This window comes from Kogia breviceps, chromosome 1 (genome assembly GCF_026419965.1).
Source record: "Kogia breviceps isolate mKogBre1 chromosome 1, mKogBre1 haplotype 1, whole genome shotgun sequence".
In the NCBI taxonomy this organism is placed as follows: Eukaryota; Metazoa; Chordata; class Mammalia; order Artiodactyla; family Physeteridae; genus Kogia; species Kogia breviceps.
In genome coordinates, this window is record NC_081310.1 from 116,939,957 (window position 1) to 116,963,738 (window position 23,782).

At 38.4% G+C, this 23,782-nt stretch overlaps 2 protein-coding genes across 18 annotated transcripts in view; one reads left to right on the forward strand and one right to left on the reverse strand.

Moving 5' to 3' along the window:
• Positions 1–22,681, forward strand: part of WNT2B (Wnt family member 2B) — a 36,223-nt gene extending 13,542 nt beyond the window's left edge. The window contains exon 5 of the mRNA XM_067042051.1: positions 22,260–22,681. Within this exon, the coding sequence (XP_066898152.1) occupies positions 22,260–22,471 (212 nt within the window). The 3' untranslated portion in view covers positions 22,472–22,681. The remainder of the gene's footprint in view (positions 1–22,259) is intronic.
• The window catches only part of ST7L (suppression of tumorigenicity 7 like), a 95,554-nt gene that overhangs the window by 11,704 nt on the left and 60,068 nt on the right, over positions 1–23,782 (reverse strand). For 6 of the 17 annotated variants that reach the window (XM_059060802.2, XM_059060794.2, XM_059060835.2 and 3 more), the window contains 2 exons: positions 23,496–23,588; positions 17,599–17,968 (listed from right to left, as the gene is read on the reverse strand). In XM_059060802.2, coding sequence (XP_058916785.1) covers positions 17,790–17,968; positions 23,496–23,588 — 272 coding nt within the window. In that variant the 3' untranslated portion in view covers positions 17,599–17,789. Of the gene's footprint in view, positions 1–4,704; positions 6,499–16,478; positions 16,556–17,598; positions 17,969–23,495; positions 23,589–23,782 lie in introns of those variants that run through there. The other 11 variants (XM_067041993.1, XM_067041999.1, XM_067041973.1 and 8 more) reach the window with 8 other exon arrangements.

Consider the following 23,782-nt stretch of genomic DNA (forward strand, 5'->3'; position numbering starts at 1 on the left):
TGCCTAACAAACATCGTTAGAATACTGTAGAACACTCCTAAGAAATAGTAATTTAGTAGGTCTGCCTAGGCCTTGGGATTTTTACTTTTTTGAACTTTCCACACATCATTCTGGTGGGCAGCCAGGTTTGGGAAATACCAAGTAAAAGATATGTGACTCACAGAGCGTGGGAGAAGGTAACAAGCCTGATCTCAAAGGCCCACGTGAGGCATTAGTGTATACTAGGCAGGTAGAGATCTCTGGCTTTGGCAATTTTTAGGAGAGGATCCTAGCCTTTAAAGCTGGGAGCAGGAACCAGTGGTTACAGAAGGAAGGTGAGCTAGGTCTTGGGGCCAAAGTGGTAAACAGCTTAGAAAGCAACCTTTCCTCATTTATTCAACAAATCTTTATTTAGTGACTCTCCAAGTCCTGGTGATTATTCTCCTTCAATCCACATTTGGCTCAAATTGGGGAGTTCCTTCTATGCTACTACCCACTGCCTAACTAAGCTTGTAGTGGTAGAGTCTCCAGAGATAGCAGGCTTAGTAAGCTAGAGGGCAGGACACAGAGTCCCCAAAATCATGATGACCTATTTTTATGTGACTTGGACAGTGGTTATCTCTTGCCTGTTGATATTTTAAAGGAGCAGAGTGGTACAGAAATTTGCAGTTATGACAGGCCTGGGTTGAAATCTCAGCTGTGCCAGTTACTGTTTTTGATATTTTGAGAAAGATACCCACATTCTCTGAGCCTCTATCTTCTCACCTCTAAAATGAGGGTACAAACTTATCTCAGATATTGAGTTTTAATTATGCCTCAAACTCTAGCCAATAGACCCTCTTACCAAAGCCTCTAACTGGTGTAGCCCATCCTGACTTCTCTCAGAATCTTCAGTTCAGGACTATAAGGTATTGACAGCAGGCTGTATATTAAGGAGCCTACACAAGGAGTTCTGAATATAGGCTACTTTCCTTTCCCGAGTTCCTCTCCAGCACCCCTTGGGGTCCTCACATGTTTGTGGAGCAGCTTTACTCCACACAGGCAGCAAGAGGATGGGGGTGCCATAGCTCTGGGCCGTGGGGGCAGATTTATTTGGATGATAGGACTAATATTTGTGTAACCTGCTGAGACCTATGTGGGAGAGTTTAGGGTGGTTTTTCTTTTGGTGAGGGGGTTTGCTCCAGTTTCACATCCATTAACACAAAACATGAACTAGTCAGGGCCCTTGTGGTCTGCGGTAAGGGGATTCCTGTGGAGAAATAGGACTGAGTGAGTCAGGCCAGGGGAATGTCTTCCTTGCAGAGTGGAGTCAACTTGATAACTGATGAGCCAATGGTGCGATTAGGGAGGGGGGGAAATGGGAGGAGAAAAGAAGAGTTTCTGACATCTTGAGCTAGGATTAAGAGGAGGAAAGCTCTAAGGTAGTGGAAGGGTAAGGGGCTCATAGTCAGTCTGAACTCAAGAATAGAGTTGAATGAATTACAAAAGGGTTCTGTCTTGCATGCTGGGCCATTGGGAAGAGCTCTCAGGTTCCAGTTAGCTTCAGCTCTCACAAGGTTATCCAGGTTACCACATAAATGATAGCCTAGGCCTTCCATGGGAAATCAACCTGAGCTAAATCTACCTGTGTTCTATTATGTTATTCTTTTTTGGTTCTTACCCTGTGGAAGGAATGGGGCCTCTTCTGGCATCTCATACTACTCTGTGCTTTTCCCTGGGCTCCAAGTTCTAGTTCATAAAGACCAAGTTTTGCAATTTCCTATAAATGGTTAAGAAAACAGCCAGCTGTCCAGAGAGTGAGAGGTCTGAAAAGTGAGGTGGATAGTGAGAGAAAAGAGGTCCATGTAAGCCCCATTACAGAGGCTATGTGGCTCCAAAAAAGAATAATGGCCAAGCAATTAATTTTTCCTCTTATTCCTTAGCTTGCCTCTACATTCTGACTGGCTTTACACAACTGGCATCCATTCTGCACTCTACAAACAGAAACTAATTTATTTGGAACAAGCAGCAGAACGAGAACTTTATTTGGTGCAGCCAGGGCCCCATTTAGTTCTGCTGCTGCTCACTCACTGCCTCTAATCTCCCCCCTGCCCATCTCTCCTCTGTTCAACAGAGCCCTGTCCCTCAGATCAGCAGTCTCTTAGCATGCCACCTCTGTTTCACTCCTTCCTGTTGGTCTTCATTTCTTTTAGCTTTTAATATTTATGTATAATGCATTGCAGAAAATGCTATTTGGATACAAATTAAGTTAAAAGACATTATCCTTTAAGGATCTTAGAATCTTTTAGAGAAGGCACAAGACTTAAGTACCTCAGCTGCACAGCCTATAGCCAATTTCTCTTATGTAAAAGTAAAAATGCCAGCCTTAACATAGTCCTGCATATAAAAGCCAACTTGTATTATTGCTGGCCTTGAATAATAGCATGAATCCATACTCTTCCTTAGAGTGATGCTAGAAAAATGAAATCAGGGACTTTAGATTATTTAAAAGAATCAAACATTGCCTGGCCCTGAAGGTCTGTCTGCAAAGTCTTGTAGGTCTGACTGCTGACCACTCACTGCCTCAGTCTTCTTCCTCCCTGTTACAGAGAGTAATTTCTTCCCTTTCTCTCACCTCCCTTAGTAAGCACACCAACCACTAAGTCCTTCGCCAAATTCTCAGACCCACTCAGGACGTTGATTTCTCCATGGCTTAATATAAGAAAGATAACAAGGATTTTTTTTTCCCCTCAGCCTTTCTGAGGTTTTATTTAAATGCCCTCAGTGGTCACAGGGCAGAAACCCAAGGGAGGAAGGCAGGGAGGGTACGTTTCTCATCCCTGGGAGGCCTAGATGCAGCCTGCAGCCAAATTACAGCACCAGAGAACAATGTAATGCATTCCTGGGCAGGTCGGTGGGACCCTGGGCGCCTGGGCCTTGTGGAGAGAGGTGCCAGACACAGAGCTCTCCGTAAGCAATCCTGCAGAGCCGCCCCCTGGTTCAGAAATGAAATACGGGAGAGCTTCACATTACGCAGAGACCTGTAGCTCACACCTGGTTATTGATGGCCTTGGTGGAGGCCTCTGCCCCCACCCTCCACTTGGGAACTGCCTGCTACTATGGGGGCTGGGCATCTTTGAAGCACTGTTGGAAAACAAGAAAGAGATGTTTCCTTTTCACTCTGCCATTCCTATCAGCCTGTGTACAACCGTGAGGATATATATACACAAATATCTCAGGCTGCATATGGGTTCTAGTCATTCTCCTTCTCCCGCCCCCCCAAAAAAAAGAAAGAAAAAAGCAACTAGATTTCAATCAAACACTTCAAAACTCATACCAGTAACAGGGGTTCAGCTATAACCAAGGAATATTATAAAATTATCAACATGCAGGCAGCTGTTGGTTTGGGGACTGGCACCCTTCTGGGAGGTGGCAGGGGAAGGATACAGAAAGGGCATGGAGAGAAGAGATCAACAGTGGACAATTCCCACCCAGGCAGAGTGGCTGAGACTGTAGAACTTCTCATGGTTGGTTCACGCTGGAGAGAGTGCAATTCGTGTCCTACATGCTATGAATGATAGGGCAGTCTCCTATACTGCACGAAGTACGATTATCAGGCCTCCTGCTCATGACCTGTTGTTGTTTTTAACTCTTACTAGTTTAGAAAATAGGATAGCTTTGGTTCCAGAGATGATCTCCATAAGAGAAAGGCACTAGAGGGGAGCAAGCAGTGGCTTTACTAGGGTAAATATGTCACAGTTGCACTAGACTGAGCTTTCCCAGAAGCTGGTGATTGGCAGGTTTCAGGTGATGGCCAGTGGGGAGTCAGTAATATACCTGTCCCTGACCCCAAATGTCAAAGTGATAAAAGAGAGGGTACAGGTACGTTTTTCCACTTCCCATTTATGGCTTAAATGATCTCTGAGCATCTCTGTGGTCCTTCCTCATTTACTTAAGATGTTTTAGTCATCCTGGAGTTGAGAAAGCAAGGTAAGCATTCTCCCTTTTGTCCCCTAACTCTGAACTGTTCTGGCTTAAAATTTGCCTTTGCTCACTTCCATTCTGCCTATGAGTCTATGGATAGAGCAGCTGGGCATGGAAGTTCTCTCTCTTTGGCCAAAAGAAGCCAAAATTGGATGACTTTACTTCAACACCATCAACCCCAGTAAGCAGACTTGACCAAACACAGAAAGCTAAGCTGAGTGAATAAAAAAGATAGTTTAATCCACAGCTGTTCTATTTGACAACTTTCAAGGTGGGGCTTCCCCAAGAATAACTGTGATATTTATAAAAAGGTTTTTCATGTATAAACACTTTAGCTTATATGTAACTGTCTCACCAACCCTGAGATAGGAATTACGCTCATTGTACAGGTGCCGTTCAGAGAGGCTCTGTGATTTGTCCAAAGTCCTGTGGATATTGAGTGGCTCAGCCAGAAATCAAACCAAGGGCTTTTGACTTCAAATCCTGTGTGTTCTCCTCAAAGACTGAGGGTGCCTAGGGCTGGAGGAACAAAAATCCCAGCACCTTTAGGACATAAATTGATACAAAATATCCTAGGAGAGTATATACATGAGCAGAATTTACAAAAGGAACAGCTTAGGCCTTCCTTAACCTCATCAATGAACCCCCTTTTTGCCATTTCTGCCACTAATACCACCACCACCAAATGATCACTACTACGTTTAGTGGTCCATGTTTAATCAGCTCTGGTTCCTAATTCTTTCTATTCCTTTTTTCTTTTTCAGATTAACAGTTAAATTTTTGTTTTAGTTTTATCTAGTCCTTTTAAAGGGATGCTAAATGTGTAGACAGAGCAGAAGTAGTCATGAGAAGCCATGAGAGGAAGTTATTAAAGCTTTGGGCTTTTAAAGTATGTATCAGAATTTCCTTTGAGTTCAATCTTTTTAAAAATGCTGTCAGCTCCTGGGCTAGGAAAGTAAGAACAGGGAATGAGAGCGCTTAAAAAAAACTGTCCTATCCCAGGCCAGATGCCTACTCACAGCCTAGTAAAAGTCCTGGGACCTCAAGCCAAGACAAGCTATTCATCTACACAAAGGCAAGGAGTATCTACCCTGCAGAGAAACCCGTGTAAGATGAGGCACACAGCAGATTTTCACTTGATCAAAAACTTTTGCTGCTCTCAACCCCTCCTCCCACCCTCATTCAAAATCTGGACTTCTGTTTAGGTCTGAGACAGTGAGACAAAGTAGCTCCAAGAGATGATGTGTGTAAGGGGAACCCTTCCCTGTTCAACCCTGGAATGCATTCCATTAGAGACAGCATAAGCCCTCACATATCCTACCTATCCCACTCCTGAACCCCAACTGTGAAGGCAGAAAGGAAAACTGCAGGAACACCATGTTCATCAATCATAGATCTGGGATGCTACAGCTCCCTGACCTGGGCCCCCCACTTGAGCTAGGGGAAGAACACCTCATGAAAACAGTCTACCTATAATTAGGATTTCTCCCAGAGCAAACCTTACTTTTTGGTCCATCGATCTTGGCTCTCACTGTTCTCCTTGCTTCCCACCCCCACTGCCTCCGCATGTGGGCTCAGAAGTCATCATCTAAAGAATTCCACTGCTCACCTCCTGCATAGCAGCACAGCCCCATGAGGCCACACACCAGATGGAGGGGATAAAAGTACGAGGTCATGGCTTCTAGCAAGAGGCTTTTTCTTAAACTAACCCTGACTCCTGGAAAAGAGGCAGAGCAGGAGAGTGTCGAGTGAGCTGCTGACGACAGCAGCTTCAGGGGTCTTGTATAAAAAGCTAACTGAGCTTTCAGTGGAAATTTCTCTACTCCTGGTCTCATGTCTACTTCTTGAAGGTGTCTGAATAGAATGCAGAGACTGTCAAACCAAAGGGTTAAAACCTGCCCAATTGTGGGGACCTATTCAGCAGGCTGCCATACACATGCTAAGGTGGAGGCCAAGCCCTGAACACATGCCCCGTTTCTCCAGGAATGTAACTATGAATAAAGGGAAAGGGTATGGAAGGTGGACTAGAACTCAGGGGAAATTGAAAAGGTTGTCAGTAGGCCTTCAAAATGTTTGTGTATAATACACAAAGACGGGGATGCAGGAGGATCATCATTCCTAGAACTGTTATGTTTGCTGGGTGACGATGTACAGAAGCAATAATTACAAAGAGACAAAACAGTTTAACACTGAGAAACAGAAGTCTCAGAATAAAGGAATCAGGTGAATGAGATTAATCAGGCTTTCTATAGGAGGTGGCTTTTGAGCTGGATTTTTAAAAGATAAGGAATGTCCTGGTTGAGAGCAGACAGAGGAAGGCATTCTAAATAGAAGGAACTGGTTTATGCTGAAACTTAGAAACAAGAATGTGCAAGCAATATATAAGGAATTTCAAGCAAGTACATATTATATACACTGGAGAATACAGAAATTAGAATGCTGAGATCAGGGCTTAAATAATGTGAGGTGACTGCATGTGCCCAGACTGTCAAATGGCTCAGAGTCCCCTATAGAGCCTCACAGCATCTTGATCTATGTCAGTAAACACCAGGACACCTATGGGAAAACACAAGGATGAGTCCATTTGTTACAGATACTGGGACTAGAAGACAGCTACACTGTAAAACCCACAAAATGCTAAGTATCATTAATCACAGTTCCCTATCATTTGAGATTCTGGGGTAAATAAGAGATATAGCCTATCCAGAACTGTGATGCATTAATGTAGGCTTACGGGCCTAGAACCTGACACAAATCAAGCCAAACTCTTAAGAAATTAGAATGTAAAAGGAATTCTTTAAAATAGAAAATACATGTTTCTTTCCCTGACTCTCAAACTTAAAACTTGACTGGTCCCCTATATCCCTTTTGGCATACTGGACTTTTGAGGCTAGCACATTCACCATAGCTGTGGCCATACTAAATAGGAAGAGAGCTATGAAAGAGCTTTAGGGACTGCAAAGTCAGTTTACTAATAAGTGAGAGGATAGTTCTGATGTACTACAGGGTGCTAGAGCAACAGCCAAAGACAAGATACAAATTCCGATTTCATAAACTTCGAATTAGGTCTCTGGCTTCTTGAACTTGTTGGAGGTAAAAACAGAGCTATTTATCAGGCTTCTGCCAATTTTCCTAACTGAACTCTCCTAACCTCTGATGACAAAAACTGCAAGGGCAACCCTGTTCTTCCACAGCATTTTCCTGGTGCCACTTTCAAAAACAGAATATTGAAATGTATGTGTGTGTGTATATATATACATATATGCGTTTATACATATATAGGTATATATATAAATTATATTTATGAACATTGAATAAGCCAAAAAGTGAGCAGTATCTTAACTGCTTACTTAACTGGCACAATTTAGTTAGTGCTGGAAGGGAGGCAACCATTTAAGTGATAGCATTTGTTGGTATCATCTTGGTTTTTTCCTCCTCCCCTAGGCAGTTTATAAAAGGTGATTTCTGAAACCCTTCACAATAGAAAAGCTCAAGGGTTTACATTCAACTGTGACACCACTATGAATTCATTAAGAAGCATGTTTCAGGTTGCACTATAATTTCCCTATGTAACATAAACCCATGGAATCTGACATAAGCTGATTGCTCATGCTGGTTATTTTATTTACATTTCTCAATGGAAGGGATCTCAATACTCATAAAATATCTTACTAACTTATTATTTTTCATCTGTTCTCCCAGAGCAGCTATTATAAAACAGGCATAGAGACAGAAGTCTCAACTTGTATGACTGGTTAAGCAACCAGGGAAAAGTTACTGCTCCAAAGCAATTTTTCAGAAAATAATTCAATATGGAGCTTGAGACCAAATGCGATATCATTACTCTAAATGCCATGTGAAAGATAAAAGTTAAAAAAAGTGTTCATTATCTTCATTGAAGTCCTATGGGAGTAGAAGGTAGTTCACAGGAACTTAGGGGGTCTGGAGTTTACCTAAGTCTTTCTTTAGAGACCTAATGTTAGCAGACACAGCCTAGTATAAACGGGAACACAGGTGAATGGATGAGAGTGGGCTCCTCGCAACCCAGAAATATGAATGCGCCTCCTTACCAGCATGTTACTAATCAGCCTTCTGAAATGGAAGATACCATCATGCATCTAATTCATTATTTGGAGATGTATGTTCTGTTCATCTACCCAAAGAATAATAATTTCCACTTATTCCAGAAGATATAGCAAGCTCAGATAAATTGCTAGAGAAGTAACAATTACCAGTTAACTCCAGAGCCTGATCTGCGGTCTTCTGCCTGTAAGTCTGTGTTCAAATCATCCCACTTTCTTTCTTCTGCTGCCACACTGAGTTAAATCAGTATATTCTTTGACCCTCTAGTACAGCCTTGGGCCTACTCTTCTACTCAATATACTTTCATCATTTTACCATATCTAATATTAGATTACATGCCTAACAGGATAAATTCCCCAAGGACAAGTTCTATACCTATTTTTAAAAATATTTTAATATGTATTTCAAGGTCATATCCTCAATGATCCAGTCAGTACATATACTTGACTGTGCCAAATAAAGATAGGAAATCTTTTTCAGTTGTTTAGAGAGAAAATCTTGGCAGTTCCCCCTGTAAAAATGTAGAATTATCCAGGATTCAGAATTGATCAGCAAAATTCAGCTTAGAAAAGAGGGAAAAGGCAGTTTAGTTTAGTACCTTAATCCAATATCCTTTTATTATTTTTCTTAATTAACCTGATATATTTTCAGAATCAGTCACTGCAGGGTACAGCTTTGACATGAACAGTGGGCTCTGGGAAATTCTGAGTGGTTCTTTCCCTTTCTTTCTTACATGTCCACAGAAGTACACGAGTACCTAACTCTTTAGTACCTAACTCTTTAGTCCTAACTCTTTGCTGTCCCATTCTGCTTCTGACATCACACTTTCATTTTCTAAACCAGGATGGTCCTTAGCCCTTATTAATATGTCATTATTAGGAATGAGAGGATATAAAAGACAATGATAAAAATGAATGAGTATAGTAGGCTTTAGTCTTATGGCAACTACTATATGAATCTGAGGGGTGACATTTCTTATTTCAATCTTGAGTTGTGGAGCACTTCATTTTTTAATAAATTCTAAGCTATTCAGATGAACATAATGAATACTGCTGTTTACAAAAACACAAACTTCATCATTTATGTGTAAAGATGAAAGTCTTTCATGTCTGATATCTGAAAAAGAATAAAATAAAGAGACCTCCTTCTATTTCCTCTTGTTTGACTGAAAGGAAAAAGCCTCTATCAGTCTAGATTGACTTTTTTGGGTCACTAAATCTTATGTGAGGCATGTGAAAGTAACTCATCAGTCACTTCTAGTCAAATGAATAAATCTGCAAGGATGAACTAATCTACTGTTATGGCAGTAGCCTCTGTCTTACACTAATACATGTCTTGCCTACCTTAAACCCCCTACCACTAGACTATGAGTTATTTGTGAACAGGGATTGCATTTTATATTTCATAAAGGTGCCCAATAAATATCTGCTCCTTGAATGAATGATGAACAAATTCATTAGTAGTAACATCTGAATATAATGAATTCAAACATCAAAAACTTACAGTATTTTACAGGATAATCATTACCATACTATAGCATGTTAAAGAATATTAGTTAACATATTTTTAAATGCTGAGACTCTTTAAAAACTAAACTTTGAAAGCAAATTAAGATAAGCCCTACTGGAGTCTTTTCACTCAATAAGCCAGTACTGGAACAAGAATCTTTTCAGGGTATCCAGGATTCTGAACTGCATGTTCTTGTGCGGGTTTTTGGTTTTGGATCTTTTTAGAGTCAGTATTATAAAAGCTAAAATACACCAAGAGCAAATTAATAAGAAAAGTCTACACAGCTAGCTAGGGTTTTGTTGAATTAGAATCCCTGGGCTCCCAATAAGGACTAAATCCCAAAGGGATCACAGTCAAGTAAATAAAAAATCCATCTGAATTTTATCAGAGGGCAGAGTTACAACTTTGAATACCCCAGCAACCAAGGATGAATTATGTATAAGATTAGTAAAGTGCCTTCATCCACGCCCCAGCCAGAGAACATTCTTCTATCTCCCTGTGACTGAAGGAAAAACAGCAGTGTATTTGTCTGCGAAGAATAGTTGTGGCTATACTCTAGGTAGGAGTTTAACAACACTGAGGGATTAAACTTTAATTGTAAACCTGCTGCTACCTGGGAGTAAAAGCTTGAACTCTGGCACCAGAAAGAAACTGGGACTCCAGCATACTGAATAGATGAAAACAAGAGCTGGCATGTTCCTAACAAAGAGTATGTTCCCTTCTTAAATTCTTCCCCAAACTGCTTCTTTCTCTGTATATCCTATTTGTAATATGCAAGAGTGCTCAATGGGAATATAGCTCTTTTCTACACTTTGAATAGTACATATACATTTCCAGAACGCCTGAAATTACAGGATGAGGTTAAAGGGTGATTATGTGGTCTGAATTCTCTGAATATCAGTTCTCTTAATTTTGTTGAGCATCACCTGAAGCCCAAATAATTTCTTTTCTTGAAGCTGGCTGTCGAGATGGACATAAGGCAATCTTAATATTACAGAACTAAGAGAGATTATTTTTTCCTCAAATTCAGATAGAATATTAACACCCAATCTTTCATTGAGGCCTCACTGGCATTAAGGAACACATTGAAGTTTCCAATGTATTGTTACAACTGCTAGAAGGACATCTGCTACCTAAAAATCCCACTTTAGCAAAACAAAATAAAACAAAACAAACAAAAAAGCCCCATGAGTTATGTTATTTTAGACCAAAAGTTTATTCTGTTCAGTTAAACTTCCCCTTACAGTCCTTCACAAACTTCACCTTTGATTTTGAAAGAAGAGTGATGTTGAAACATAAGATATAGATTTGTAGTTTATATTGACTTTTTTTTTTTTACCATTTCAAAGAGTTAATTAAATTCCCTCTGAATTATTACAAATGAGTACCTACTGTTTCTTCAGTATTACTGCATATTTCAGACAGTTAGAAAGGCTGAAGTTCTTTATACAGTTGTGTGAGTATGTGACATAAATGATCAAACAGTGTTCTTTCTTAAGTGGTTTACTAGCCAGAAAAGGAATGAAATTAAAGTGAATCAGTTTGAAGACAGAAAAGCAAATGTGTACTCTTTATTTTAAAACATCAGAGTTCATCAAATAGGCTTATACTATGAAGAATTTTCCAGGTAGCTTATTTGTCTACTTCTACCTTTGCAGTTAACCACTTCTGCAATCTAAGTGCCTTTTCTATTTTCTGACAATCCACATTGGCCTCTTTATTTAAAATTCTTCTCCAAATTCATCTCCTATGGGAAGACACTAGCAAAGCCAATTTACTATCATCACTCCATCAGTCTATATTCCCTCAGCCTTACTATATTTGGTTTGAAATTTATTCTTTTGTACTTGTTTTAGTATACATTGTAAGGTGACATATTTTTGAAACCAAGCATATATATATGACTAAAGGGTTACCTATTGTGTGATTTCAAGCAACTCTCTTATCTTTAACGGCTCAAACTTACTCATCTATTACATTGGAAGATCACAGTCTGTCCTCCAATGCTTCTGGTAAGAATAAATGACAGTGTAAGTATAAACTTTAAAAAAAAGAAAACTAATGAAGTCCATGTTACTCTTGGTTTAGAATTGTAATATATTACATAGTTGCACTAATTTAGTCCTTTGAGCATTAGAAATTTGATTGGTGGGGAAGGAGCAAAATTCCACTCAAGAAAAAAGCCAAAATAACTATTCCTCACGATTTTAATTTTCCTCTGTACCCATTATTCTCTCCATTTAGAGGATTATGCTGGGTCTGCAAAACACTAAGATGTTTTCTAAAACAAAACCCAGTAGGTTTCCTAATATGAATTCTAATACCACTAGTGTAATGGGTTTGGAATGAGTGATTTACATCAATATCTGGGCACAGCTCTTCTAAAAACTGCTATGCAGTCCATTTGCCTCAAGTGCTAATAATTAACAATAAATATATTAGTAGAAGTCAGTGACAGGATATCTTAGACTTTGGCACTGAGACTTTCATTTTGAGGGGGAAAGATGATTAAATATACTGCCAAATAAATTCAGGGAGAGGTTTTGTGAACTTCATACTTGTCAAACACATGTTTAATAGGGAAAGAGGGTGCTTTCCACAAACTTCAAAACTGAATTAAATCCTGGGGAAGGGATACAGACATGCATTAAAAAGTAAATTGCCCTAACTTTTATTATTATTATTATTATTGCCTTTGAAGAGTTCAGTACTTAGAAAATTTGGATAAAGAAGCAATTTCATAAACTTCTCATTCTGGTCCTTTTTGAAGGAGAACAATGAGGATGAAGCATGAGAAATTATCCTTATAAAAAGTAGAGGACAACTTTTCTCTTGCTACAAATATCCCAGTTAATTTAGAAAATCAAAATTGGAATATGCCAGACTGCCCAAATAAAGACTGTAGCAGCACTAACAACGGAACAAAAGTGTAAACATTTAAAATTTTTGACCTGTCACAATGGGCTCATTTTATTATCAGGATACTCTGGGAGATAAATACCTCAGATATATTACTATGGAAACAGCATGGTTATAAAAGAGTATTTTACAGGAATTTAAGTTTAGTTACAATTGAAAATGTTTTTAAAACTATATTAGTTCTTGAAAATAATACATTTTCAAACAAAGTAAAGCAACATTTTTTTTTTTTTTTTGCGGTACGCGGGCCTCTCACCGTTGCGGTGCACAGGCTCCGGACGCTCAGGCTCAGCGGCCATGGCTCACGGGCCCAGCCGCTCCGCGGCACGTGGGATCTTCCCGGACCGGGGCACGAACCCGTGTCCCCTGCATCGGCAGGCGGACTCTCAACCGCTGCGCCACCAGGGAAGCCCAAGCAACATTTTAATTGTCAGTTTAATTTCTAAATGGGGCCCTATGTATTTAATAAAGAAGAATGCAACTCTCATAGGTTTTTAGTATTAATAAAGTCAGATGAAGAATATTAAAACAATCTTTTACCTATGAACAGATTTCACATCACTGGTTATGACAATGGAAAATTAGGAACCTCTAAAAAAAATTTTTTTCGGGCTTCCCTGGTGTCTCAGTGGTTAAGAATCTGCCTGCCAATGCAGGGGACACAGGTTTGAGCCCTGGTCTGGGAAGATCCCACATGCTGCGGAGCAACTAAGCCCATGTGGCACAACTACTGAGCCTGCGCTCTAGAGCCTGCAAGCCACAACTACTGAGCCTGCATGCCACAACTACTGAAGTCCACGTGCCTAGAGTCTGTGCTCCGCAACAAGAGAAGCCACTGCAACAAGGAGCCCACGCACCGCAACGAAGAGTAGCTCCCACTCTCCGCAACCAGAGAAAGCCCACACGCAGCAATGAAGACCAATGCAGTCAAAAATAAATTAATAAAATAAATTAAATTAATATATATATATTTTTTCTACTGGTATATGTCAATATGTGGTTATAATTGTCTATCAACTCCCCTAGTTATAAAGACAATCTTTGCCCTGCAAAAAATGATAATTGTGGACAAACCTTCTCAAAAGTTCTGGTCACTGTTCAGTAAAAGACAATAAGCATTTATATCTGCTTATTATTTTTAAAAATTTAATCTGGGGAGAAAAATGTTAATTATTTTTGGGAAGGGGCTGAAGAAATCCCAGTGAGACATTCCGTAGAGAGGTCTTTTGTTAGTATAACATCTGACCTTCTATATCTTTGGAAATCATACAAACTTGGCTAATGTAGTACTTAAAGAATTAATCAAGCAGATTGTTAGGCCCTAGTTACAGTGGAGCCAGCCAATTATGAGTTGCTCAGAAATTCATCACTGGCCTGTCTAACCACATTTTCCCACATAAAGATTAGTAGAAATATGTGGAAACTGGGCCCATTCCCACCACAGCACAGCTACAATATGTGTTCAGTGAAACAAATTTTAACCAAGTTTTGCCTTAGTGAAACAAACAATTTATTTGGGAATCTTTTTGATTTCTGTCGTTACCCATAACATCTTTTCTGCCAACATTGCAAAGGCTGTCCCATTTAGTTAAAACGCAACTAGGGATTTTTATATCCAAACACACTTGTGAATTCAAAGCACTAAAAAGTCACATGCCACAAGCCTGAATTTATCAGTAAGTTAATGAAATTCCCAAAGACCATCTTCAGTCTTTTCACTGTTGTAATATGCCCTCCCAAGGCTTACTAAGAAGAAAGCTTTTCTTGCAAGAGAGAAATGAAAGAGGCCAGAGTAGATGAAGATTGGTTCTCTAAGGAGAGGGCAGTGCTGCTCTTAAATAAAGAAGCGCCTTTCAGATAAGCAGAATCAGATTCCAGTTCATTGGTTTGCTGGCTACCCTTACTTTGAACTCTCATATTCAACCCAGCAGGCTTCAAAGCAGGTGAGAAAGTGATCTACCACTTAAAAGCAATTTTTCCTTTTTTAGGAATTCTGGTCTTAAGAGAATATCAGCTCTGATATCAGCACATTCCACATCTCCAGGGATTTATGCAATTTTTTTTCATTGCTTTATGTCTAATATCCGGCGAGGAGAAAAATCAGGAAAAAGTCCTAACTTGCTGAAAATGAAGTCTTCTTCCATATAGCTTAATATCATGCAAAAGAAGGGGCACTAAAACCACTGACCATTCTAGTGCATTCCCTTCCATTTATCTAAATCTGATGTTCAGTGAGGATTATTAAAAATCATTAATCCCTAGTGCCTTCCTTCACAAAAAGGCAATTTTTGTAACAAATGCATTTTAACAAATTCATACTGAATTTACTCTAGCATGTGAGCTAATACAAAACGATATTAGATGAGGAAGAGACAATGGCAACAATGGAAGGAACTTAGGAAATTTTCTTAAATTGCTTTGCCTTACTAAATAGAAGAACAAATATGTTTCAAAGATTTTTCATTGATTTCTGTACTTCACTGAAACTGTACTTGACTATTAAATATCTGACCTAACTGAAAATTTTAACACAGGCAACTTGCAACTTATCAATTGGTTCTGTTCTATAAGGCACTTTGCTAGTGCCTAGTACCTAGAATTTGAAACATTTCTCCACTTTCTGGTACACATAATGTACCAGAAGTATAGTACTAATAGTATCGTTTAAATGATACTTAACCACCATTTCTATGGAAAAATGCATTTTGAGTTTACTAGTAGAACATGGCTCCTCCAAACATGAAGGGGGCAGGGTTTCCCACTATAGCTGCACTTTGGTGATGATGATGACAACGACAATGGCAACAAGAGCTAACACCTAGTTTTTACTGTCAGCAGACACAGTTCTAAACACCTGATAAATTTTAAACTCATTCAACCCTCACAAGAACCCATGAGGTAGTACTATTCTCATTTTACAATGCCGGGTGGCGGGGGGGAATGTTAAGCAACTTACTCAAGGTGGCACAGCCAGTAAGTGTCAGGGCTGGAATCCAAAGCAAAGCAGTCTGGCTCCAGAGCCTATGTTCACAATGACTCTACAATCCTTCCCCTTCTCCACCTTGATAAGGTGGCACTATCCAGGAATTCTAAATTCTTCTTATTGGGGGTAGAGTAAAGCAGGACTTCTCAAGTTTTAAATGTGTACATAGGATCACCTGAGGATCTTGTTAAAATGCAGATTCAGGAGGGCTGGAGTGGTGCCTGTGATTCTGTGTTTCTAACAAGTTCCTGGGTGATGATAATGCTCCTGGGGCAGAGACCACACTATATTAAGTGGTGAAGAAGCAGAATTTGAGCCTCTAGCTTTCTTGCTGTCTGTCTGTTGAGGTATTTGTATATTGAGTTTATAAGCTGGAGCCTGCCTATACTATAATCATTTCCCATTAATTCTTAAATGGAAACTGCCCTTGGAACTGCTGCATAACAAATATTGGTTTGCAGGTACTTTCAATAAATACTTAACTTCTAGGAATTTAAAATGTACATGTAAAGGGATAAAACGTGGCTGTAAAAGTTTGCCGTCGGGCACATTTTAAACACTATACACTACCAACAAATACCAAAAAATAGTAAACAAATGCCTGTTTATTGTTCATCAACTAGAATCACAGTAAATTAAACTTTTGGTCTAAAAAAGAAGCTTCCACTTACAAATGTATAATTATTCATTCTCGGACACTGCTAGGGCTTGTGCTATGCAATCTTAAAGGCTCTTCTGGTGCATCAGAGATCTCTTAGGTAAAGGCAGACACTATATATATACTATATAAACTAAAACTGATGAATAGAGCAAACAGTGAGTACACTCCACATTAATTGTAGCCAGTACCTCATGGAAGTACATTACTAACAATGACTACATCTCTACTCCAGATTCTAGATCTTCCTCCTCTCTCTATTTTACCTCCTTCCCACTGCCCTGAGAGAAACCCAAGGACCATCTCTCCCACTGCTTTCCTGTGATCTCAAATACACAGCTGCATATTTTTTTCCGGTTGTTAAATTGACAAGATTCTCTGTCTAGTCCATTTTTTTCCATGCCAGATTACACTGTGAAGTCATTTCAGTTTGAGACACACTCGCTCCCCAGTCAGCACCACTGCAAGCAACAGAGTTACGGTATGATCACTAAGCTTTCTTCTTATACTAAAAGGAAGCAGAAGAGTCAGTTTCCAACCCAAATATCTATATTCCCTGAACAACAGTAAAAAGTCATCCTTCTTGAAGCCTGACCCAGAATCAAGTGTAGTCTCAGACTCCTAGGCCTACAGCCAGTGGCAACTTAACATATTATACAGTTGAACTTCAGGGAAAAAGAGAAACCAGTGTTCTTACTACTGATGCCAGAAGAAAATCAACTAATCTTTAAGGCACAAAATAAACTCTTAATGCAGGAAAAGAAAGTGTGAGGAAACAGGGAGTTAGAATGGAAGTACGTAGACAAAAGTATAGAAATTACATTACCAAGTAAGGCCTAGTATTTCTATGGTTCTCAGTGCTTTTCTATTTGGGAATATAATGAATTAACATTTTCTTTGGGGGTTTGAATTCTTATTAGTTGGTAAAAATACAAAGATATACAAGACACATTTTTTTAAAAGGTTTGGAGACTTACAGGGACATACATATCTTTGGTAATTTTGCTTTGAGCCAGTGACATTAATTAACAGGTTTATGTAGAAAAGTAAATAATCATGGGATACTCTCTCTAGTATCAGTCCTCAAATACTTTCTGGACCTGGGTCCGGAAATGGGGAAGCAGTTCAAAACTAAAGGGTAAAAATAAAAATAAAGGTCTGTACATGGCTCTACACACAAGGTTGGGAGATGAATAAGAACATGTAGATATAAAAACAGGGAGAAATTTTGAGTAAAGAGGCACATTCTGAACCCAGGGCAAATGTCGCAACTGTCCTACCTTACCTACTTATTCTTCATCCTAGTTGCATTCTTGAATTTAACGTTCACCAAACCCTGAGAACTAATGATTTCATTTAAATGGAAAAATCAAAAGGCTTCTGTACAAAACAAGGGATTTTTTTTTAAATGCCAAAGAAAATGCATTTAAAAGGGGTGGATTATTCTTTAGCTAGTAACAAGGGCTATGCTTACCACCAAAAGTAATCTACGCAAAAGACCAACTTTATAATGTTATGCCATTGTATTCTCCAAACTTCTAAGCAACAAAAATACAGCTCAAATCACCAAAATCTTATGTTTGACATATTTATGGCAGCAACTTTACAAATCAATTCCTGTAATTTACTAAAACAAATATCTTCACTGCTCAGCTGGTTTAGCACAAACAGATCAGAGATGGTTTCCTGTGTGTTTTACAAATACTCTGCACAAGTCCTTGAGATCATACTTACAGCTTTAGCAAAAACACCCATGATTTCAGGAAACTGGTGTGTGAGAAGCGCTATCATTGCTGTAGAAGAACATAGTCCTGCTGTGAAATGGATGAAAAAAGGAAGCTCCTTCTTTGGGTAAACAGAAACATGATGAAACGCTGCAAGGGAGAAAAGACAGAAATGGATTTTATTTCAGAATATAGTGTAAGCCAGTTTTAATATTTTCAAATGAAATCCACGTATAAAAACTAAAAAGGAAAATGTTTTTTTAAAAAAGAACAAGAAGTCTCTGGTCAAGCAAGGGAGAATGAAATTATTATCCATTATTTTCTCTAGCATCAACAGCACACCTACATAGCCAGACGACTGTCAGGAACTGGGAATAGGATGGCACTATGGGAAAGAACAGTAATTGTAGTCATGCTGAGGTGGTTTTGAAAAAGAGCTTTGTCACTTATTAGCTGTGTGATCTTGAATAAGTTGCTAAACCCTCTAGTAGTTGCTATGGAGTTGTTATGATGAACACTATAAGCCCTTTATAAAGGTGTTGTTATAATTTTGATCTTTGGGAGCTCAGAGATAAGTATAGAGATCAAGAGACAGACATGTGGTTGGAGATTTACCAGAACGATAAGTTAACAATTTTACCCAGTTATTAATAAGTGTCCTATATGTGGCATTTCATTGAGCACTGTAAAAATCTAACCAGAACACCAAAGCCCTAGGATTCTGAACATAAATGGAGTCCCTTGTCTTATTTTATCACATTTGCACATTTACTCAGGTATTATTTTTCTAATGATTGGATATTTCATTACCAATAGTATTCAGGTAGTTTTATGTTATCTGAAATTTGAAAATACTTGAATAACAATGCTGAGAGGAGCCTATTACAATGACTGGCAGACAGTAGGTACTCAATAAATGTCTGTTAAACTGAGAGTTATTCTGGGACTTCAGTTGACTGCTCAGGGTTGGACACAAACCTAGGAATTCCTGACGCAATATCCTGCATAAGTAAGGAATGACTAATTCAGTGCTGAATCAAGGTCAGCTATAAATTTAACTTTTTAAAACATAATGATTCACAGGGAAGATTACACCTAAGTTTCCTTCAGTAGCCAGGATTTTTTTTTTATGTCTTATACTATCTTCAGGAAGTATATACCAAAAAGCAAACTCATTAAAAATCCAGAAAATTTCCAGAGCCTTGAGTCATGTTTAAAGTAAAAGCACACAAAGTCTGAATTTTTTTAAGTTAGAAACATTAAAAGCTGTGGACAACATTGTGCTTTCAGCACCCAAAAAAGCAGCAGTTCCTCCTGCTCTGTCCCTCAGCCATTAGAGGCCAACTTCTTCCAGCAAATCAAAAGATACAAACCATATTTGCAAAGACAGGGAACAAATACTTATATGTGCCAATGGTTACTATAATTACTTTCGTGTGAGAGACAGCATAATTAATAATATTAATTAAACTGTAGCATTTTGTGGCTCACAAAGTGCTTTAATTTATATTAGTTTAATTTTTTTCAATAACCCTAGGAGATAGATAGTATTATTCCTACTTTTTAAGGCAGAAAACTATATAGCTTTAATAGGATAATTTTCTAAAATGTGAAATGTTTATAACTGTAGGAGAGATCCAATTATTTCTTTTTGGATTGCTTTCCATAGATTCATTTGTCAGTCAATGTTTGGCTAATACATCAAAATAATGGATGACTAGTACAGAAACACTCCCTTGGAAGTAAAGTTCAAATTTCATCACTGGCTTGTAGAGAAAAATTTATCAGGAGGCATAAAAGACAACTAAATAGCTATGTGAACTAAGGGAATAGTTCAAGTCTGAACTTATGAGGTTCATAAGCAAATTCCAGAATGCTGTAAGTCATATCAAGGTTGAAGGAGAATTGAAAACAAAAAACATTAAGTACTCCTGGGTATTAAAACTCCACATTATTAAAAATTTGTTCATTCTATCATAGTCAGAGACAGAAAAAATACTCTAAGAATATACAATATAATCAAACTAAACCCCCCAGAATATCCCTCCTCTCCTACCTTCTAGAATTTGCAAATTAGTAGAACCCTAGAAACAATAAAGCCCTGCTAAAAAACAAGCTCTCTTCTTGTAGCCTATGGCTCTGACAGTACATAACAATAACAACCTTGATTTTATTCATATTACTATGAAAGACAGTCTTATATGTCAACCTCTGTAACAATTGGAGGGGGAGCATAATTTTAGGTTAAATGTATTAGCCTAACATAATACATTCTTGTATACTGATGTTCCACAATTAAAGATTCGTTCCTTTGCCTTAAATATCCTTGTTCCCATTAAAATGGAAAAACAATACCTACTATCACCACTGTAATAGGAAAAGAAAAATTTCGAACACTAATGACCTTCTAATTGCCAAAGCCAATGGATTCTTCTCAGTAATTACCTTACTAAATACCTTGGATACTCCTCCTCACTTGGAAATTTTTTTTCCTCCTTTTAGTTTCTAGGATATCTAGTTCTGGTTCTTGTCCTGTCTCTCTGACCACTCCACTGAATCTTCTGACTCCTTATCGGCCACCCATCCCTTAGACATTTTCATCATGGTTCACCCTTAGTTTACTTCTCACACTCTTTAGTTTCCCTTAGTGATCTCATTCATGCCTAGAAAATGATGACTCCCAAGTCAGTTTTGTGATATAGAGAGATGTAGAGGGAATGAGATATTTTGGCAATTTTGTTTACATGACCTGATCCTATCCCTGTGCCACAGCTGATTGGATCAGGGATGAACACCTGGTAAATGTGATTTACTCTCCCAGAAGTTTTAGAAGTGGGATTGAGATATTCTTCATTCTGTATTATTTGCCTGAACTGATGACATGTAAACTTAGAGCTGTATGGGGGTATCAAGTGTGGCTACATGAGTGTCTAAGAAGGGAAAGCCAAACTGCAAAGATTAAGATATAAAAATGAAGCAGATACACTGAGAGAAGCAGAAATGAGAGCTCATACAAAGAAAAGATGGAGTTGGGGAATGAAAAAAAAAAAAAGAAAGTGAGAATAGGAGAGGCTGAAAAAGGCAGTCAGAGACAGAGATAAACAGACAACTGACTCCTGGAAATCCTGATAGCCTTCTAGTTTCTGGTTCTAGTCTCTTCTGAGGTGCAACTCTAATTGTTGCCTTTGGGTTCCTTGAGATAATCCAGTCTTCTTCCAACAAATTCTCTTTATTTTAAAGCTAGTTTCAAGTGGCTCTCTTATACCCAAAGAATGCCTGCAACATTTACTATTTATATAACATATATGTTTAATAATACACATATTATATATAACTTACAAATATATCTTAGCCCAATATATGCAGAGATACAAAATATAAAGGCTACGTATGTATATGTTAAACAGATTAAATAATAAAATATTTAAGCATATACACACCTACATACACACACACAGATGTGTGCAACATACTCAAAAATAAAAAAGCCTTGGGAGAAAAATATCAGCATACTCAACTTCCATAATCTCTTCTAAATTTTTATCATCTGTTTGAACTTTTCAGCTCATTAAGTCTGATGTTGTAAAAATGCAACTTTCCTTCATAGACTTCAGTTCTAATGGACCCAGAATTGTAAAAACTGTGGTACAGATTGATACCGTAAGAGGAAACTAGCGTGTATAACTTTCAGCATACTTACCTACCAGTTAAATTTTAAAAAAGGAAAATTAAACAGCAATTTACCAGCTCACAGAGAAAAAGAGTGAGTGGATGATAAGGCAGCTGAGACAAAAAGTACAGACTATTCTTTCAAAAGTTTGGCTTCCTGAAAGCAGGAACTAGATGAAAACACTCTCAGCAATCATAATCCTATGTATTTCTGGTTCTCCTCCTGACTCTTCGACTGCTCTTTTTAAAACTGGGAAGTTGGGCTTCCCTGGTGGCGCAGTGGTTGGGGGTCTGCCTGCGGATGCAGGGGATACGGGTTCGTGCCCTGGTCCAGGAGGATCCCACGTGCCGTGGAGCGGCTGGGCCCGTGGGCCATGGCCGCTGGGCCTGCGCGTCTGGAGCCTGTGCTCCGCGACGGTGAGAGGCCCGCGTACCGCAAAAAAAAAAAAAAAAAAAAAAAAAACCTGGGAAGTATAGTCCCTCCAACTTCACTCTTCTTTGTAAAGATTGTTTTGACTGTTCTGGGTCCTTTACTTTGCCATATAAATTTTGGGATCAGCTTGTCAACTTGTAGGAATTGTATTGAATTTATAGATCAATTTGAAGAGAACTGTCATATAAATAATATTGGGTCTTCCAATCCATAAACGTGGACTGTCTCTCAATTTATTTAGATTTTCTCAGCAGTATTTAGTGGATTTTAGTATACAAGTCTCACACTTATTTTGTTCAATTTATTCCTAAATTGTTTGTTCTTTTTTTTTTTTTGCAGTACGTGGGCCTCTCTCACCGTTTGGCCGCTCCCATTGCAGAGCACAGGCTCCAGACGCGCAGGATCAGCGGCCATGGCTCACGGGCCCAGCCGCTCCGCGGCATATGGCATATGGGATCTTCCCGGACCGGGGCACGAACCCGCATCCCCTGAATCGGCAGGCGGACTTACAACCACTGCGCCACCAGGGAAGCCCTGTTTGTTCTTTTTGATGCTACTGTGATTGGAACTATTTTCTAATTTTCATTTTGGATTGTTCATTGCTGGTATATAAATAAACGACTGAGTTTTGTATAATTACATCCTGCAACCTTGCTGAACTTGTTTATTAGTTCTAATAGTATTTATATGGATTTCTTAGGATTTCTTGTACAGAAGATCATGTCAACTGTTAATAAAGACAGTTTTACTTCTTTCTTTCCAACATGAATGCCTTTTGTTTCTTTTTCTTGCTTGAGGGCATTAACTAGAACCTATAGTACAATGCTGAATAGAAGAAAGCAGACATCCTTGTCTTGTTCCTGATCTTAGCGGGAAAGCATTCAGTCGTTCACCATTAAGTATGATCTTAGCTGTGGGTTTTTCATAGATGCTCTTTATCAGGTTGAGGAAGTTCCCTTTTATTCCCAGTTTGTTCAGAATTTTTATCATGAATGGGTGTTAGATTTTTGTCAAATGCTTTTCTGCATCTATTGTCCTTTATTCTATTACATTTTCAGATGTTAAAGCAACCTTGCATTTGTGAGGTAAATCCCAATTGGTCATGGAATATAATCCTTTTTACATGTTGGTGGATTCAGTTTGTTAACATTTTGTTGAAGATGTTTGTGTCTATATTCATGAGATATATTGTTCTATAGCTTTCTTGTAATGCTTTTGTCTGATTTTGGTGTCAGGGTTATGCTGGTCTCAGAATGAGCTGGGGAGTGTCTTTCCTTTATTTCTTAAAAAGAGTTTGTGAAGGATTGGTATTATTTCTTCTTTAATTGTTTGTAAAATGACTGCTTTTTAAAAATATTTTTAATCTTTGTGTCCTTCATTGCATCTAGCACAGGGTTTTACCCCAAAAATATTCAGGAATGAACTAAATTATGCAACTACATCCAAGAAGTGGCTAAAATAGTATTTAAACAGCATCCTGAATTTCAACCAGAGGTACTTTTAAAATGGGAGAATACTATGAAAAACAATCTCACAACTAATTTTAAATTTAGGAAAACTTGAATATTTACTTACGAGGTAATAGCTCTCTATCAGCAGTCTCTGTGCAGCTGGGATAAGGATAAAATAGATGGCCTTTCTCTAGTGGGTATGGAATCATTCTAAAAGCTGAGTGAAAAATAAAATACATATGTTGACATTCAATTCAATCTCACTTTCATCCTCTACTACAATCAAAGCTATTTTGGAGACGTATTTTTATTAAATTTTCACACAGCGTTTTATTTTCATTTTTAGAGAGATATTTTAGATGAAAGAAACAAAGTATGCAAAGGAACAAATAAGGAGAAGAATAAGATCTA